General features: G+C 37.9%; 1 protein-coding gene across 4 annotated transcripts in view; it reads left to right on the top strand.

Annotated features, from left to right (window-relative positions):
- LOC121441613 (TGF-beta-activated kinase 1 and MAP3K7-binding protein 3) overlaps nt 1-19956 on the top strand; it is a 65995-nt gene that overhangs the window by 17453 nt on the left and 28586 nt on the right. The window contains exons 2-4 of one of the 4 annotated variants that reach the window (XM_041642833.1): nt 3271-3368; nt 6883-6961; nt 17802-17993. In XM_041642833.1, coding sequence (XP_041498767.1) covers nt 17892-17993 — 102 coding nt within the window. In that variant the 5' untranslated portion in view covers nt 3271-3368; nt 6883-6961; nt 17802-17891. Of the gene's footprint in view, nt 1-3270; nt 3369-6882; nt 6962-17798; nt 17994-19956 lie in introns of all 4 variants that reach the window. The other 3 variants (XM_041642831.1, XM_041642834.1, XM_041642835.1) reach the window with 3 other exon arrangements.

Raw genomic sequence — 19956 nt, 5'->3', positions numbered from 1 at the left:
TCTGTTCACAAATAACTTACGTTTAAAAGTATTGAAAGAACTCTACTTGTTCCAGATCCCTTGGAATATACTGATTCAGTGCTTTTGCATGTTCCCTATTTTCTTTTAATCCTGCATGTTTGTTTGTTTTTTAAACACTGCTTGGCCCATTAGTTATAACCTCTTATTGGCTAGCTCTTACATATTGATCTAACCCATTTCTAATAATCTGTGTAGCCCACGAGGTGGCTTACCAGGGAAGATCTTAACCTGCGTCTGTCTGGAGTGGGTGAATCATGGTGACTGCCTGACTCGGCTTCTTTCTCCCAGCATTCTGTTCTGTTTACTCCGCCTATCTAAATTCTACCCTATCAGAGGCCAACCAGTTTTCTTTATTAGTTAACCAATGCTTAGTTATGATATAAGATAAAATAGATATAAATATTGTAACTGTAATTCTTACTTGATAACTGTTTTGTTATATGTAATCTTACTATGTTAAAGTTAAAGCCTTTCTTTTTTGTTTAAACAAAAAAAGGGGAAATGATGGAGGTGGGTCTTGTATCTTATCTGTTGCTTTCATTGGTTAACTAATCCTGCATGTTTTATGTGATCTAGTTTGGTTATTTTCCTTCATCAAGCTTACTTTACTGAATTTATTTCTCCCTTCTATAAACTTCTTTCTCAGTAGCATACAAAGTGTACACATTTCACCAGCTCAAGAGAATCAGGGTATGAAATTTATACTTGTGTACCTCATTGCTTACTGCAAGTTAATTTGAGAATTTCCTGATACTATATCCTTCCCTCTGCCCCTCCAACTCGTCCATCAAATTCATGAACTCTTTTATAATTATTATTGTGTTTTATGCACACATGCGTACATATCCAAATGGATGAATGTACATATTTGGGTCTGAGCACTTTGAATTGGGGGCTCAGTCCTGAAAATGTCTCATTCTTCTTCCTTCAGCAGCCATGGGCTGACTGCCTGTAGCACTTCATCTAGAGGTGGTGACTCATGAAATTTTCCTCTATCCATATTTGTATGTCAACTTGTTGAGAACTGGCTCCACACAACTGGTGTGGTCTTTTCAGATTTTATCTAGACAACCGTACTACTAAGAGTTTATAGGTTCCACCACATCCCTGTCCTCTCCAAAAGACACTTATCTTGCAGCAGTCGTTCTGGTCCCCAGGCTCTTAGAGTCTGTCGTCCCCTGCACAGCTCCATCTTCGCCCCTTCATCAGCGTTCCCTGAGGTATAGGGGTTGTGTTATAAATGGGCTGATTAACCCATTGTCACATAGTCTCGTCATTTTGATCAGTTGTGGACCCCTGCCATAGCCTCTGCCTGCTGAAAAAAAAAGAAAAAAGAGATTGTTTGCGTTATCGATGAGGGCTATGCTTATCTAGGAGTAGGGATTTGAGAAGGCAGTTCAAACTATATTGCTTAAGTGCATGGTAGTAGAAGGCTCTCCTCTGGGGCCTGCAAACTCTCCAGCTACAGGAGCAGCCAGGTTCACCATACTATGCTTGAGTTTCTTCCAACTGAGTGGGGTTTAGGTTTAATTAGACAGTTGTTAATTCCTCCCGAGAGATAAGTGAGCTATTGCAGTTTTAATACATATTTAAATGTGCTGGTTTGTGTTTTATGTTTTTGACTTTTTTCTATATTCTATATGAAATAATTAAATGCTCATTTTGCCTCTTACATTTTTTCTTCTCTTATGAGTCAGGGTCTTTTATGTGACTCAGGCTGACTTTGAACTTGGTATAGTCTCTTCCTTAGCCTCCCAAGTCTTGTATTGGATTATAAGTGTGGACCATCACACTCAGTTAAAATCATTATCTTTTAGGTAGTATTTAGAAAGTGTCACATTTTTTCTTGAGCATATATAGTGACTCTTAGTCATTTTTAGGTTAATAAATATTTCCAAACATACAAAAATAAGAAGTTCAGCAAACTTCTAATTGCTGTAGCTGACAACATATTAACATATTTGTTTTCCCGTTGCTTTTTTTCTTTCAAGAAAAACAAATAAGACAATTGCACTCCAAAGTTAATGTGCCTCTTAACACATTTTCTTACATAACTGGAGTGACATTATCATAGAGCACACCTAATAATAATACCTTAGCAGCATAGGCAGCACTTAGTCTGTATGAAAGTTTCCCCAGTTAAGTCTGTGTGTGTGTGTGTGTGTGTGTGTGTGTGTGTGTGTGTGTGTGTGTGTGTGTGTGTGATTTGTATCGGCTCTCGCTGATTTTGTAAAGTCCCCTTCTGGTGGGACCTAGTTTGTTTTTTTACCCTTTGTATTTAAAATGTGCTGGAAATTATCTATCTGCTCAGTTAGGTTCAGCTTATACTTTTGGAGGTGTGGCCAAGAGTACTTGCTGTGATTTCATTTAATATCATACCTAGCAGTACCTAATGTATAATTTGGTTACTTATGTCATTATTACCTGTTTTTTCCCTCTGTGGAAGAACATTACCCTCCTTTACTAATGCTGTTTGCTTAACTTGAAATCTTGTGTCGGTTATGGGTTGCTAAAATCCTAGGTTGGGGAACTGGATACTCAGCTTTCATCTTTAATGCTTTGTAATTTTTCACTAAAGTATATGATAAAGTAATTTTCTTTCTCTGTCAGAAGTCGTTCCCAAAATGGTAGATTACTGATTTTGCGGTTACGCAGAAGCATCTAGTCTCCCAGTTCTGAATGAATTGTCCTAGTCTATTGAGATTGAGTGGCAGAAAAAAAAAAAAAAACAGAAAGACTTTGTACCTTCTTCATGCTGCTGTCTTGCAGTTAGAGTATGATGCTCACTTGAGCTATGGGAATGCACAAATCCTGTAATTTACTAGAGACTAAATCAGGCTCACTGTGGAGTCATTTCAGTTTTGAAGACCCTTGGCTTTAAAAGGGCCCCAGCACAGTTTTGTAATCAAACGCATTAAACTTTAATGACTGCTTTATCTTGGGAAGCCGCAGGGTTCCTCCTGATGGCTTACTCTTCTTACTATCTTTCTCTGAAGCCAGAATCTCAGCAAAGCTTTGTGCCTTGGCTATTTGGGACCTTTGCCTTAGGCACTAGAGGTGACTATTGGGAGCAACCTATCTAGGCAGCCAAGGGAACTTTTTCCTCGGAATTTCACGTAGTCAGATGACCGTTTACATTTTCACAACCTTTCATTTTGTTATACATGCTTGTTACTCGTTTGTGTTCCTTTCAGGCCTTTCTCTATCCTAATCTTACCTCTTTGGTCATTCTTCCTTTTTTTATGACAGTGTTGCCAGCATTTTCTTCAGTTTACTCACTCTGGATTATAGTGTGTCCAACTTCATAAGGTGTCTCAGTTGAAGTTCTTAGAGTTGAGAAATCGAAGGTAAGAAGTTTATATATCTTTGTTGACAGTGGATCTTTATTGCCGTTAACATGTTTCATATTTACACAGCTACCCATAAATTCCCTTCCCTGTTATACATCTAACACCTAAGCTAGGTGGGCATGGTGATGCATGCCTAGTTCCAGCTACTTGAGATGCTAAGTTGGGTGTATCTTTTGAGTGCACAAGATGAAACACCACATCAAAAAGCTAAACCAAACCAAGAAACCTGCAGAGCAAGGATTAAAAAAAAAGAAAAGATGCCCATGTAGTTTCTTTTATTTAGATTTAGGCCTCATACCCTAAGCAGCTACTACTGCCTGTTTAGCAATAGAAAGTGTAAATTTTTTGGTTAATTCATTTAGTGTTAGATACTGATCTGGCCTGTGACTCAGATCTGTATTGGTTAGAGCTAATGGAATGTATAAGACCTTCCTGAAGCAATAACCGGATATATATGGATATGTAGGTCTTCCCAATTCTCGCAACATTTTCCATAACAAAATTGAACCAGTAGTAATGCTGATATCATTAACAACCAAGGGCATCAATTTTTAGTGGTATTGTAGCCATAATTCTGACATTGAGTCTTGTAGATCTGAATCAAGATTGTGTAATGGTATCAGCTTTGATTGTTGCATAGCTTATTTTTGTACGTTGGAAAATGTTCCTACTCTTTTTTAACATGTTTCCTAGTATAATTTATATATGTATCTATTGTGAATGAAACACTGGACAAGAGGCTCTAAAGCCTATTTAATCTGTACTGCCTTTTTTAGCTAGTTTTTCAACCCCTCTTCCCTTCAGTTATCTTGAGGAAACCCAGAGTTTATATTGGATGGAAGCTCAGGGATTCTCAGCTTGAGTATTATGATATTGATGGGGGTAATTCTTTGTTATTGGGGGTTGTTTGTGCAGTGGGAGATGGTTAGGAGCACTCCTGGCCTCTGTCTGAGAGATTCCAGTCCACTCCTCATAACTAAAAGTAATTCTAGCCACCACTTGTCTCTTTTGTAATTAAGTGTATTTTATTTGTATGTATGAACACATGGATGTGCACAAACAACTATGTGCATGCCATGGAGCACATACAGAGGTCAGAAAACAAGGTTTAGGAATCAATTCTCTTCTGTGGGTACCAGGCTTATGTGGGAAGGGCTTTTAACTACTGAGCTATTTCACCAGCCTGCCAAATGTCTTTTGCAGGGCAAAACAACTGGTATAGATGGTGTGTTAGAGCTTTCCGGCTTTATAATTACACTGTTTTTATTTCAAATAAAACAGAACCCACTCTTTATAGTTCAGTGCCATTTCTTTCATGAAACATTCTGCAGCTCTCCTTCTCTTTATCTTACCTTAAGCAAGGTTTTCTTTTTCTGACTACTATAGAATGTCACCCCACTCTGTTTCTAAGTATCAGTGTGTTTTTCTTAATTTGAGTATTAATTAATTTGAGCTTTTGGTATTTTTAAGCCCAGATTTTGTTGAATGGACAATGTATTTGCGAATATTAAGTTAGAAACTATTAAATAAATGATTTAAAATGGTTTTACCTTTTTCAACCTATTAGAAGATTTCCACAGAACTTGAATTTCTGGAATAAGGAGAGCAATAACTCATTACAAGATGGAAGCTGCCTTATGTATATGTGAGACAGCTATAGGAACACTCGTAGGCTGCATTTGAAAGTCACAGATGAATAGAGTAAGCTGTTCTAGTTTTCATATAGACATTTTATCCCATTCTTGTATTGTGTGTATGTGCATGCTTATGTACCACAGCATGCATGTGAAGGGCAGAGGACAGCTTGTGGAAGTCTGTTCTCTCATTCTACCATATGGGGCCTGGGGCTTGAACTCAGGTTGTCACGCTTGGTGCCAAGCACCTTTGATTACTCAGCCAATTTCTCTCATCCAAAGAGGATTTTTAATCAAATAAAAATCTTCTAGTTATTAAAAAATAGTAAATGGATAGCAGTAAATATTTTTAAGTAACCTAGATCTTAACCATATTCTAGGTCAGTTATCAAATTCTCTGACAGTAAGAAACACATTTAATTATATCTAATATATACACACATACTTGAAACCAATTTTTCATTTAGTATTTATCAATATGCATTTCACTTTATTTTTCTATTATTTTTCTTTTAAGAATAGCCATTGCCTAGTATATATGTCCAGTATAGAAATAGGTCATGACCCTAGCATTTGAAAAACACAATTAATAAAATTTGGAGATTATCTGCCTCAAGAGTATGTCACTCATAGGTTTTCTTGTCTTTCTTTTGAAATAATGTCATTTAGGAATTGAGCCAACAGACATTAGGATACCTTAATCAAAGGATATTAAATTTCCAACTATTTTAAAGTCTATATTTTGATATTTCTACCAAGTATTTAGTATATATAAACTATTACAGCCAAAATAGGTTGTCTTCCTCTTGTTCAAGATTTATATTGATAAAACATAGAAGAGACTAAAAATTAGCAGAGGGACTATTTGGGGTTCTGAAAGTGGTAACAAATACTGGGTGGTTTTTATAGGCATTTAAAATGGGGAAAGCTGTGTTTATTGAAGTTCATGATAGAGTAATATGATGTGGGGTAGACTTTGTGTTCTATCAGAGGTTATTGCACATGGTAGAAATAGTAAGTTGGATGATCAGTTACTTGTGTTTCATATTTAAAGATAATTTTTATTCAAGATATAGAAGTTTTAAATAATATACTAAATTCTAGAAGTATGTTATAAAAGGGATATGGCATTTCAGTTCTGTTTATGAAATGAAGCACACTCAGGAGATTAATTACAAACTTGTATATATGGTAACCCTGATATAGCCTAATATTTACTCTAACATGATGATGTTAACCTTGAATTACTAGGTTTACCAAGACTGCAAATAATCTCTAAATTGTGAAAAATGTTCGCTGTCAAAAAAAAGTGAAGAAAGTTACTATTGAAACAGAAACATGTAATAGCATTTTTAAATTAAATATTTCACTTATGCAATTAAAAACTGTGTTTTATCATAGACCAGGTTTAATCCTTGTCTAAATAGAATCGGAAATCAGGATGGTAAATTACAGTCAGGTGCCACAAAACCACAAGAAAATAAGCAATAGACTATGCTCTTGGTTTTTTTGTTTGTTTTTTAGGATAATATTACGAGGGAATTTCAGTGAGTACTGAAATTCACCCATGTTTAATTTCCAACTGGTTAATATAGCCCTGATTTCAAAAGGTAGGAGTAGAACAAAAGGACTGCATTAACATAGAAATTGAAATGCAACTTTCTAGTATGGAATAATGTAAAGTTTGATTACTATAGAAGATTTTTACCTAAAAAGATGGGTCAGCTTGTGATAATTGGCGAAGACCCTCATGCCCTAAAGGGTAGTCTAGCATCTTGTCTGGCATTCCTTTAAGTCACTAGAAGTCTCATAGTTGTCATTGTAAATTTTGAAGTTGAGAAATTAGCAAAATGGTAACAATCTTTATATTTTCTCAGATCCTAGACTACTGAAAAGGAGGTCATTTCAGAGCTGGAGATGTGAATAAAAAATCTCCTATTCCAGGACTCATATGAGGTATATTTTTTCTACAATTTTAAATAGACTTTAATTCTTAAGGATAGATTTATTTTGCAGAATTGAGAATATAATACAGAGTTTCCATATACCCTGTACTCAGTTTTTCCTGTTATTAACAGCATACATTAGCATGACGCTTTTGTTACAATTAATGAGCTGTTATCAATATCACCTGTAGTTATTAATCAGGTATGACTTTTTCTTTCTGTGTTAAGCTTCCATACAGGAAACTGTATACCGGTTGGTTGTTATGTCTCCTTGGCTTCCTTTTTTCTGTGACACTTTTTCAGACTATCCTTATTTTTTTTTTTTTTTTGAGACCATGACAGTTTTAAGGGGAACGTACTGATCTGGTACTTTGTAGACTATACCTCAGATGTTTTGCTAATGGTTAGACTCGGGTTATGGATTATTTTAGAGGAAGGCTATAAAGATAAAGTAACATTTGATGTTCTTTTCTAATCATATCCAGAGTGTGTGCTGTCAGTATGGCTTATCACTGCTAATATTGACCTTGATTCACCTGGCTGGTAGAGTGTTAGTCATGTTTCTCTGCTGTTAAGCCAAACTTTTTTCTTCATCTTTTTCTGTATTTTGCTCTTCGGAGAAAAAGCAGTGTACATATACCACAATTAAGCTCTCTTTAAGTTGTGTTCTATTTACTTGGAAGATATGTGATCTGCATACACTTTGTGGAATTGTTAGGCTTGGGGGATGTGTCCTCCCCCCCAATTATTATAGCATTTCCTTTTATTAGTGTGGAGTTCTTGGTATTTAGTTTATACTGTTTCATAATCTAATAGTGCTTTATTTTGATGTTCTAGTTATTCTAGCTGTGGTCATTGGGAGTTCTTTCAATTGTCTCCTGTGTTATTTTTGAAATGACTCTATCATCATGGGATTTTTGTTTGTTTTTTGAGTGCTTCTTTACTTCCTGGCACTACGAGGTGCTTCAAGCTTCACCACGTATGCTCCCCAAACTAGTTGTCGAATCAGATGTTTTTCTATTGGGTTGTGATTCTTTCTATTAGAGAATGCTACTAGAAGCTTAGCTTGTTTCTAGATATGCTCATTCGTTCTAGATCAGTGGTTTTCAACCTTTCTCACGCTGCAACCTCCTAATACAGTTCCCCATGTTTTAGTGACCCCCCCCCCCAACCATAAAATGATTTTCGCTGCTACTTTGTAACTGTAATTTTGCTACTGTTATGAACCAAAATGTAAATATCTGCATTTTCTAATGGTTCTAGGCAACGCTGATGAGTCATTTGACTCCCCCTCAAGGGTCATGACCCACAGGTTGAGTATTCTCCTGGCAGGAAAATAAGCATATGTGTAAATATTTTAACATATAGGTTACAGATAACAAACACATAGTCATGAGAATGTTTTAAGATTAAATTTAACACGAATATACTATTTGTTTCTAGGGCTATATTTAACTTTAACATGTTTTTGTTGCTCATTTTAATGAAAAGGTTATCTTGGTCTCGTTTATTTTGAGAATACAGTGAAATATGGGCTATGTGCCACAAATCTGTGATTATCTGAAATTTGTTTTCACTATAATGAAAATCCTATAGGATGCTTATTTGGGAAATGGGATTGGGGCATCCTTAGAAGAAACAATAATAATGTTCCTATCTCTTTTTTTACATGTGTGTGCAATAAGTCCTGAAATTGGAACTATGTCCTTCAAAGACCTACGGCCTTGAAAGGGTTTTGTTTTTGTTTTTTGTTTTTTTTTCTTTTGTTTTTTGTTTGTTTTTAGTTTAATCCTCCAGTATTGGACATTTACTGTTGTCATTTAATGTGGAAAGTTCGGCCTAGTACAAATACTCCTGTTTTCAAAAAAAAAGATTTATTTTAAATTTTCCGTTAAGCATTAAAGACAGCATCAGGAATCAGGATCATGCCAGATAGCAGGACAGGAAATGAAGAGCTAGGAACATAGACTTCAGCTAACATCCTTTGAGACTTAACACTGTGTATTCACCTCTGTGCCTCAGTTTTCCCCATGTATAAGCGGCGAGTGTTAGCATCTCCCTCCTCAGAGGGATTTAAGTGAGGAAAAGGACATCACGGTGCTTGATATGTAGATAAGATTTAACAAATTTAAAATCAAATCCTCCATTGTGGCATGAAAAAATACATATGCTAGTATGTATACTTTGTATCGAGTAGTTATTACTTGGTCACACCTGTCAGAAAAATTAATGAATCATAGCTGGACTTAATAGTACACTCTTGATACCAGGATTTTGGAGATGGGGGCTGGAGCATTAGTTCAAGGCTTACCACAGCAACATAATGAATTCAAGACCAGCCTGGGCTACTTAAAAACCTGTCTAACCAAAAAGGAGAGAAAAGTGAGTGATTCATTCATTAAAAGAAATCTTGAAAGTCCTTTCACGACAGAACATATTTTCCTTCAAACCTAGGAAATTCTTGCCTCACCAGTCAGTATTGTGAGCCAGGGTTTTCTCTAGTGGTCATTAGTTGCTACTAAGACTTCTAATGGGGATGGCCAGTGTGCTGAATAGCTCCTTTGTGCTGAATAGCTCCCCTGTCCTGGGACAGTCTTGATATAATGAATTACTGCTCCTCCAGTTACTGTATCAATATTATAGTATACCATTAGACATGCTAACCCGAAGTTGTCGTTATAACACATTTCAGGTACCACGAATTCAGAAGGTATGTAAAGAAGTGAAACAAGGACAGAAGTCTGTAGATGTGGCTTCTAGGAAGGAGAACTGGGGGTGGATTTGCTCTTTCTGAATGAGTGGTAGAGGAGACTTCAGCATTAGTCAGTTATATAGTGGCCAGATTATCTGACTTTTAAAAGTTGAATGTTGCCAGGCGGTGGTGGCACACACCTTTAATCCCAGCACTCAGGAGGCAAAAGCAAGTGAATCTCTGTGAGTTTGAGGCCAGCCTGGTCTACAGAGTTCCAAGATACTTAAGACTGTTACACAGAGAGACCCTGTTTTATGAAACAAACTAGCAAAAACAGTTGAATGTTTACATTTTTGTATGAAGTTGTCCATTTTAAATATAGTTCACTTTTAAACACTGTGAAGACCAAACCCAGCAGCAGATCTATAGGCTGGATTTGGCTCCCAGACCATTCATTGGTTTGCACCCTCTGATGTGATCATTTTAGGAGGTGAACTAAGATTCTGGCAAAGGTAGAACAGTCTGAGCCATAGTGACACCATCCTGCATCTTTGCTGAGCTTGTAAAAGGCTTTAGAAACAAAACACTTAGGTATCCACATCGTTTTCTAGACTATGGGGAACTGTGGTTCAGCAGAGCTCTGGGAGAGCTTCCTCTGAATAGGAGGAGGAATTCTTTGGGGAGAAATCCCAGCAACAGCAGCTTATTCAGTAACAGGACCTATTGTGCCTTGTGGGTCCAGGCCAGTACTCCTGATTTAGGGAGATATCTAGGCAACCAAAGGAACTCTCTATGATGCCATTACTAAGCATAATTTTTGTGCCTATAATCTTTATCTTTCCATCACAGATTAGGAGTTCCAGTCATGTGTGGTATATACCTATAATCCCAAAACTTGGGAAGTTTAGACAGGGAGACCACTGTAAATCATAAACCATCTTGGTCTAAGGTGTGTAATCTGTCTTAAAGAAAAAAAAGAGGGCTGGAGAGATGACTCAGTGTATGAAGCACTTGCCTCAAAAGGGTGATGATTGATGTTTGGATTTCTAGAACCCACACTAAGGTTGCTTGTAAATCCCAGCACTGGGGAGGCAGAGATGGGATTCTTGGGGCAAGCTAGCTAGTTAAACTTGCTAGAATGGGTGACTTCTGAGTTCAGCAAGAGATCCTGCCAGGAAGTAAAGGGAACACAATCAAGGAAGATATCTGACATCAGATTTAGGCCTCCATACACATGTGTACATGCACACACCACACACATTCACACAAAGTGACAGGAAATAAGAGCTCAGCCCTAGAGTCCTCTGGTTCATGTGACCCTATCTGTTGGCTTAACTTTTTAAAGTATTTTATCACATTTGAGTGTTTTATACTACTATGAAATACTAAAAAGTTATCCATATCAGTACTTATGTAAGGGAATATCTAAGGCTGAATATCAAGCATTATTAGGAGTACATGAGATATTGGCTGAGCAAGACACTGATCTATGATATAGCAGTCATTGTTAGGAGTCATTTTATTGCTGTTTTGTTTTTTTAGTATTTGGCTTTCTCTTAGTCCAGGTCTCAGGTTCCTGGCTACCCAGGCAGTGGCAGGCATGAACTCGATTTCATGGAGTGGGCCTTAAATCCAGTCAGATGTGGTTGTTTACTCCCACAACTTTTGTGCCGCTATCGTACTAGTGCATTGCAGACAGTTCACCATTGAAGAACAAAGGCTTTGTAGCTGATTTGGTGTTTACCTTTTTCCTCTGGTAGCGTGCAGAATACCTTTTAGTACTAGGAACATTAATCAGTAGGAGTGAAGGCTCTAGGTAGAGACCAGCTCAGCTTTTCAGGATTCAGTGAGTTATGTAGGTTTTGACTTAAACAATAGTGCCTTACTTTTTATAAATTTGTGGATAGTAACTAATAGCCGTGGCAATAGCATGGCATTTGGGGGTTTCTTTGGGACCCTGGAGGCAGAAAGATTATAAGAGCCAGTGGGGATGGAAGACAGCAAGGAAACAGGCCTTCTAGACACAGCAGGGCTGATGCACATATGAACTCACAGAGACTATGCAGCATGCACAGGGCAAGTCCAGTAAGCCAGGTGGGGTTCCAGCACTGAGAGAGGACACAGGCCTCCATCCTTAAGAAAGTATCTCCAGTTGACAACCCCTCACAAAGGAAAATTATATTTTCTCCAGTGGGCTCTGACTGGTTACACAAACCACATTTAAGTACAATAGATGGCCAACACAAAAGGAACTCACTGGTATGCTTGCCATTTTGTTGCTGTTGTTTTGTTTTTTTATCATAATGCTTTAGCTAGGTTAGTTTTTAACCTTACAGGTCTCTTGATTATATAGTAATGGTTTCTAATTTTGTGTTGGGATTGCTATATGTGCAAGTGTGTGTATGTGTGCGTGACAAACACATCTGTATGTGTTTCTTGTCATTTTTCATTGGCTCTATTTTCCTTTTTTTCAGTTGCCTGTTTGTTTTCTATTGAGAAAGAGAAAAAAAGTGTTGTAGATTTGGTGGGGGAGGAGGGGGGGAAGGGAAACTATGACCAGACTAAATTGTGTGGGGAAAAAAACCTATTTTCAATAGAAAAAGAAAAAATGAATAAAATGTTAGTAAAAATAAAATAAAAAATAAAGGGTACGTGAATAATCATGTACCATAAGGCATTTTCTCTAGCTCTGCTAACTAATTTGTACAAGAATTCTTTCCTTTGCTTCCAGCTCTCCAACTCCCTACATACCAAGAACTTCCTAGTTAGATAATAAACCACTGAGAGTTCACTCTTCTTTTCCAGCTAGTGATAGAAAGCCAGTCATCTTTGAATATTTATACTGGAATTGTTAAGTATACCTACCAGTGACAGTGTGTAAAATGCAGGGTCTGGATTTGAGTTATGAGTTTGTCATAAGTGTGTTCTCTGAATTCATTTTCTTATTTGCAAAGTGGATCTAATTATAGTTACCCTTGAGGGCATAGTTGTTAGTAAATGAGAGCTAATAATAGTGATAAATTGAATGGGAAGTTTGTGCTGACAGAGCTCTCTGAACTACATGGATGAAGCCTGTGCTGTGACACTCAAAACCAGTTCTGGTTTACTCTCGTCTTTTGTTTTTTCTTTCTTGTAAGTGGACTGGCTTTGTATTGTAAAAACTTCTAAGTATGGTCAGGAAATTTCTGAAAAGTTATTTTTTTTGTTGTTACTATGAAATCTTAAGCCTTTGGATGCTTCAGAAGTTCTTAGTTAAAATTTCAGTTAAGTAGTCATGAGTTGTTTTGAATATGGCAGTCCCTCAGTGGTAGGAAAGCTGTCCCATTTATTTCCAATTATTCACTAAAGTGTAAACTAGCTAAAGTAATTAAATGCAAATTTTTGAAGCCCATTTATAATAAAGATTGGAGGATGGCTAGATGGTTCAGTATGTAGAGGTATTTGCTGCAGAACCTGAGGGTTTGATCCCCAGGGCCCATATGGTGAAAGGAGCGAACCATTTCCCTGGAGTTAGCATCTAGAGCCTCTCCACGTGCACTGGGTCACATGTATGCACACACACACACACGTAGTAATAAGGGCGGCGGGGCTGCATCCCCAGCACGCCGGCAGCCGGGCTAGGTTATGCCCCGAAATAACAACACACAAATTGTATTCATTTAATCACTGCTTGACCCATTTCTATCTAGCCTCTTCTAGGCTATTTCTCACATATTAATTTAGCCCATTTCTAATCATCTGTGTAGCGCCCCTAGGTGTGCTTACCGGGAAGATTCTAGCCTATGTCCATCCTGGGTCGGAGCTTCACCGCGTGCGTCTGCCTGGGAACTGGGAGCATGGCGTCTCTCTGAGGCATCTGCTCCCGAGAGGAGAGCTGTCGAGTCTGAGCTCTCTTCCTCTTTCTCCCAGCGTTCTGTTCTGTTTACTCCTCCCACCTATCTTCTAACCAATGAGGGCCAAGCAGTTTCTTTTTATTTAACCAATGACCTTCCTCCATCATTTCCCCTTTTTCGGTTTAAACAACAACAAAAAAAAGGCTTTAACTTTAACATAGCAAAATTACATATAACGAAACAGTTATCAAGTAAAAGTTACAATAATCTTTATCATAACTAAGGAAAACTATAACTAACTATTCTTAACTCCATCAAAGACTCCAGAAAGATACAATACTACCTAAGCAAGCAAGAAAAAAGCAACTTTTAAAACTCTAGAAATGACAGAAACATCTCTCTGCCTGGACAGTCACCCAAAGTTCCTCTGTACCGTTGGGGCATCCATCTTCAGCCTTCAGGCCCATGCTATCCAGCAGACATTTCCATAAAGCAGGAAAATTCAAAGTCAGTTCAGTCACTATCTGTTGTGTCCTGCAGAATGTCCCGCAGACTCTTTCATGAATCAGGAACCCCAAAAGATCATCTCACCTTAGGCAAGTTCAGTAGTCCTCTCTTTGCGGGTTCTCTGTGTCCAGTTTATGCAATAGTCCAGGCAAGAGCAGTTTCTTGCCCAAATGGCTATCAAACTCGGTGCCCATCTTCCTCTTGAAGTAGATTTGTGCTGCCAGGAGCAGAGTGTCTCATTGTCATGAAAAGTCCTAAGTTATTAAAACATTTAAAATGCCATATTCTATAATCTTTGAAAAATATGAAGAATGCCTATCTAAAATATATCTACGCACATCTAGAAAATATTAACTAACATGACTACAAACTTGACTATTATTTATGATTATCCATCAACAACCTATATTTCCTAATTATACATTACATTTTAATAATGAACTACACAATCACAATACCTTAATCAATATCAGAAATACATATACATATAACAAAATTAACTGTAAATCTCTATCAATAAAGCAAAATCTATACTAATGCAAATTATTCATACCTATATCATATCCCCCTTTAAATGTAAAAGAACGTTTATAAACCATATTTGAGAACATGGGCACAGTTTTTTCTCTCCAAACTGCTTCCTGCTGAATGGGGGCGTCGTTAATTAGGTCTTTCATGGTATAACCTGTGTGCTAGTTTCATCTCAGTTGGCAGTTGAGCGAAGCAATTTTCTGAAGGTGTTCACACCAACCCTTCAGGAGGGCGTGGTCCATCATACCAAATTGGAATAGAAGAAATGAACAGGGTCTCATCCTCTGTGAAAACAAAATAAGAAACTCCTTTCCAAAGTATCATGTCCTTAGATCCAAATTTCAAAGTCAAGGCATCAAAATATCTATGTTGGATTAGTTCAGCAGCATTTATAAATAAATATCTTTTAGCAGCTGTTGCTCTTTCCTCAGCATTCAAATAATTCAAAGAGAGCATAATAGCATACAGTATCAAAATTCTCTGTGTATTTTCCATCTTTGTGCATTTTATTTTAACCTCTATTTTGTTTATTTTTACTGTTAACTTTTTGCTTTTTGAGACAGGTTCTCTGTATCTTTGACCTGAAGTCTCTGTAGACCAGGCTGTCCTTGAACTCTCAGAGATCTACCTGTCTCTGCGCCCAGGCATTGGGATTAAAGGTGTACACTACTACACCTTGAACTCACAGAGATCTGTTCGTCTCCGCCTTCTAGGCACTGGGATTAAAGGCGTGTGCTACCACACCTTGAAGTCACAGAGGTCAATCTCCCTCTGCCTTCCAAGTGTTGGGATTAAAGGTGTGTACTACCACACACAACAACTCTCTTCCTTTTTTTTTTACTTTAAGAATTTTAACTTTTAGTCTGCATATATTTTTAACACGCTGTAAATCATTTAAAAATTTTCTTTGTCTTTGACGCTCTCTTTACTGTATATGTCTCTTTTTTGACCACATGAGTCCTTAATTTAGCAAGCAATATCAGTAGGGTTAAAGCCATGGCTTTGACGGCTGGATCCAGCCCATTCCTTAGCTTTCCAGCCTCATGTCTGAGGTACTGGCTGTAGCCATGTTTACTGCCACAACTTTATGGCATTTCAAGGTCCCTGCCAGCAAGCGAGCTTCCGCAGCCTGTGCTTGCAAACTGCACGAACCGCCTGCGTACAAGAGTCAGCGTTTGCCCTGGCAGGACAGCCCAGAAAGCCGGCATCTTTAAACGGCACAGCTTTTTTCCTGCTATGGCTGAAAACCGAAAAGCATGCGTTCAGCTTTTCGTCAACACTGTTTAAGTGTTTCGTGGCAGGACCTCTTAAAAGAGCTGCAAGCTTTGCAGCTAAAGTTGAGTCAGGAAGCCTCTCTTAGATGAGAGCGCTTGCTTGCCTCTAGCAAGCAGAGTGCCGCAAATGCTTTAAAGCCAGAGTTCACGCTGGCAGCACAGCCCCAAGAAGCTGCGCCATAAAATGACACAGCGTTTTTTCTGCTGCTGTTGCCGAATCAGGAAATCTCTCTACAGCACGCCACCAACAAACAGCAAAAATCTGTGTTAAACTCTCTCTCCCTTATTTTTAAGCCTTCTCAGGTTTTTTAAGTGGGTTTAGTCCATCACGTCGGGCGCCATTTGTAGTAATAAGGGCGGCGGGGCTGCATTCCCAGCACCCCGGCAGCCTGGCTAGGTTATGCCCCGAAATAACAACACACAAATTGTATTCATTTAATCACTGCTTGGCCCATTTCTATCTAGCCTCTTCTAGGCTATTTCTCACATATTAATTTAGCCCATATCTAATCATCTGTGTAGCGCCCATAGGTGCGCTTACCGGGAAGATTCTAGCCTATGTCCATCCTGGGTCGGAGCTTCATTGCGTGCGTCTGCCTGGGAGCTGGGAGCATGGCGTCTCTCTGAGGTGTCTGCTCCCGAGAGGAGAGCTGTCGAGTCTGAGCTCACTTCCTCTTCCTCCCAGCATTCTGTTCTGTTTACTCCTCCACCTATCTTCTAACCAATGAGGGCCAAGCAGTTTCTTTTTATTTAACCAATGACCTTCCTCCATCACACATAGAGAGAGAGAGAAAGAGAAAGAGAGAGAGAGAATGTGCGCTAGAGAGGTGGCTTAGCAGTGAAGAATACTCATTGCTCTTGCAGAGGACCTAGATCCAGTTTCCAGCACCTACAGAGTAGTTAACAATCATCTGTAACTCATTTTTTGGTAGTGTGTTGTCCTCTTCTGACTTTGGCAGGCACTCGGAGGCACTCGGCACATATATGGTACACATACATACACACATGCAGGCAAAACATTCAAAAACATAAAAATGAATCTCTAAAAAAGTAGAATATTGATATACATACGACCTAGCCTTCTGCCTTAAACTTTTGGCTTCTACGTGTTCTTTGCAGATGTTTATTTTCAGTTTTCCTTGACGATAAGTGACTGAACACAGCAAATACATGAAATTGTACAGTTTTTAAAATGGTAATGATAAATATAAGAAACGTATTGGTTCATTGACCTTAGATGCCACCATTTGATTTATAAGGCATTTGTTTTAGAAGTTACCTTATTATCAGATGCTTAATTTGAGTAGTTCTGGGGAAGATTGAGGGATCATTTGACTTTCCGGATACTACTCACACTATCTACATCTTTAACGCTTGTTTCATTGGTGTCACAACTGCGAAAGCCTCAGCAGCCAGGTCTAATGATTCTCCAGCAACAGATTGGAAGCAAAGTCGCTACATTTCTATTTGACTGCCCACTCTGTTTCATTTAGATATGAGATTTCATTGACATAAATGTCAAATCAATCTTTTGTCTTTAGAGTACATGAAGAATATAAATCATACAAGTATTCTTAGTGGTATTATTGTCAAGTTCTTATTTCTCTGTTTCATTATTCCAGGTGCCAGAGAAATGACTGTGCCTTAGAGAAGTGATATTATAGACCTTGGAAAAACAGGAGTGATTGTACTAAGTAGAATTTCTCAAGGGTAAAATGTCTTGTTGCATAGCAATATAATATACTGTGTACTTTTAATCTGACTGGTGCTTTCCTTTTTCCAGAATTAAAGTGAAACAGAAGATTTGGGGTTCTCTGTTTTGGTTGTTGTCTTTTTTAAACACTAATTTGATTGTTTATATTACATCAAAAGGAATAAAATCAAATTTGTTCATTTTTTAACATTGGGCCTAGGTATAATTATTTTAATTTTCTTGATTTTAGTCAATTAATGGTGTCTGAAGAAAGTAAAATATGGAATTAGACTTAACCAAACTTTTATTTCTTTTAGTAGAAAATGACAGAGGTGTTGGATGATCATTACTTTTGGAAGACCTGTTAATATCCATTTCCTAAGAAAGACTTGACCAACATTTACTCTGGCATGGCGCAAAGCAGTCCACAGCTTGATGTTCAGGTTCTCCATGATCTCCGACAACGTTTCCCTGAAATTCCAGAGGGTGTGGTATCTCAGTGCATGTTACAGGTACATTTCCTTCCAATGATGGGACTGTAGTGTTCCATGTTTCCTTGTTGGAGCTGGCATTATGTTGTGGTGGTGCTGTTGACATTGTGGGGTAAATAATTCTTTGTTGGGGGGAATGCCTTGTGACTACTGGTAAGCTCTTTACTATCCTTTCTGAGCTCTACCCATGGTGTAACAGTAGCATCTTTATAGTTTTGACAATAGAAAATTATTTTATAAATTGCTAAATATTCCATGAGAGGTAAAATCTCACCCAGTTAAAATCCTGTGATATTGGGAAGAATAAATAAGTGCATGTAGCTAAAGAAAAAAAGATTCTCCAGCAAGATGGAGCAGTGAGTAAGGATTCTTGCTGCTAAGCCTGATGTCATGAGCTTGATCCTTGAGAACCATGTGATAAAAGGAAAGAACCTGTTCCCAAGAGTTCCTCTGACCTCTGCTTGCACACTCCCCTCTCCCAATGAATAAATAATTTTTAAGTGAATTTCCATTAATCCCTGAATCCTTAGAATTGATATTTTTCTTTGGCTTGCTCACAGAACTCTACTCCTAGTTCTCAGAGTTGCATTTTAAATCCCAAGCTTATGTTAATTTCTATAGAAGTTGTTTGTACCTCAAGTCTATTTTAAAACTCTTTAACTTACTCCCTTCATTTTTTAAAGTTTATAAGTCCATTATAAATTTAAATGTAAGACCATTTATTTTGTTTGGGAACATTCCCTTTGTCTTGTTCTCAAAACTGAAATCGTTCATTTCTTAGTGACACTCTATTTTTATTGAAGAGAGAACGCAAAAAGAGCATTACTGTTGCCTCTGTTGTCTTATATCATCCTTCATGGTATCTCGGGGTTTTTCGATTGAGACATAGCCCTATTTAGTTGGGAGAAGTACATGATACACAGTAGGTATTTATGTTTACACTCCCTACTGCAGTGTGAGAAACATACACACACACACACACACACACACACACACACACACACACACACACACATATATGGCAAGTTAATTACAAGTAGAGACTCAGATAACCCAGGGATTTCTGTTGTTTACAAATCCTTTACTAGGTCTAGGCCTTTGGGCCTAAGGTTATTGTGTAGTAGGTGGTTATTTTTGCTAAGATATTCCCAGTCTGAATCTTAGTCTTTAGGCCCATTTATGTTTGTGGTTGAGAAAAACTACTTCCCAGTACAGCAAAACCAAACTAGAGTTGAGTCTTCTAGTTGATACTGTTCTCTAGTATTTATCTACTTTAGGACCTATCTTAGGACTGATTCTAGCTCTAACATGTTTGTAATTTATTTGGCTTTGCATTACTTGGATTTTCATGAATAAAATATAAAATTCAGCTCAATGAACACTGTCCTAAATCCTTACTTTTTCTTTGGTGATAGCAGAGTGTTGGTGTGGACATTAACCACCTACTGGCTCTAGGAAGTGCTGTGTTACAGCTCCATGTGATGGTGCATGCCGGGGATCAGGAGACTGAGGCAGGAGGAGTACTGTGAATTTTTGGCTAGCTTAGGCTGTGTATCAAGACTGTCTCATCCCCCAAAACCCAAAAACTATTTGTCTATACAGTGACATACATGAACCTACTAGTTAGCTTTTGAAACACAGGCCTTATATTCTCTCTGGACTATGTTACCTTAAGTTAGATGACTTTTTAGAACTATGATGCTTTATTTCCTTAGTTCTTCAAGATTATTTATATATGTGGGTGCATGTGCAGACGCCACAGAAGGGCATTGTTTGCCCTATTCTATCACTTTGCACTTTATTACATTAAGTCAGAGTCTCTACATAAATCTGGAACTAATCTGATGCCATGCCAAACTAAGCTAATGGCCAGCATGCTTCAGTGATCCTCCTTTCTGCTGCTTTTGTCACAAGTGTTACAGGCACACAAATAGCCACACACAGCTTTTTATGTAGGTACTGAGATTCCCAGCTCAAGCCCTCC

The sequence above is a fragment of the Microtus oregoni genome, unplaced genomic scaffold (genome assembly GCF_018167655.1).
Source record: "Microtus oregoni isolate MIOR12 unplaced genomic scaffold, Mior012 000079F_ref0000094, whole genome shotgun sequence".
Classification (NCBI taxonomy): Eukaryota; Metazoa; Chordata; class Mammalia; order Rodentia; family Cricetidae; genus Microtus; species Microtus oregoni.
This window is presented reverse-complemented; position numbering and strand designations above follow the sequence as displayed.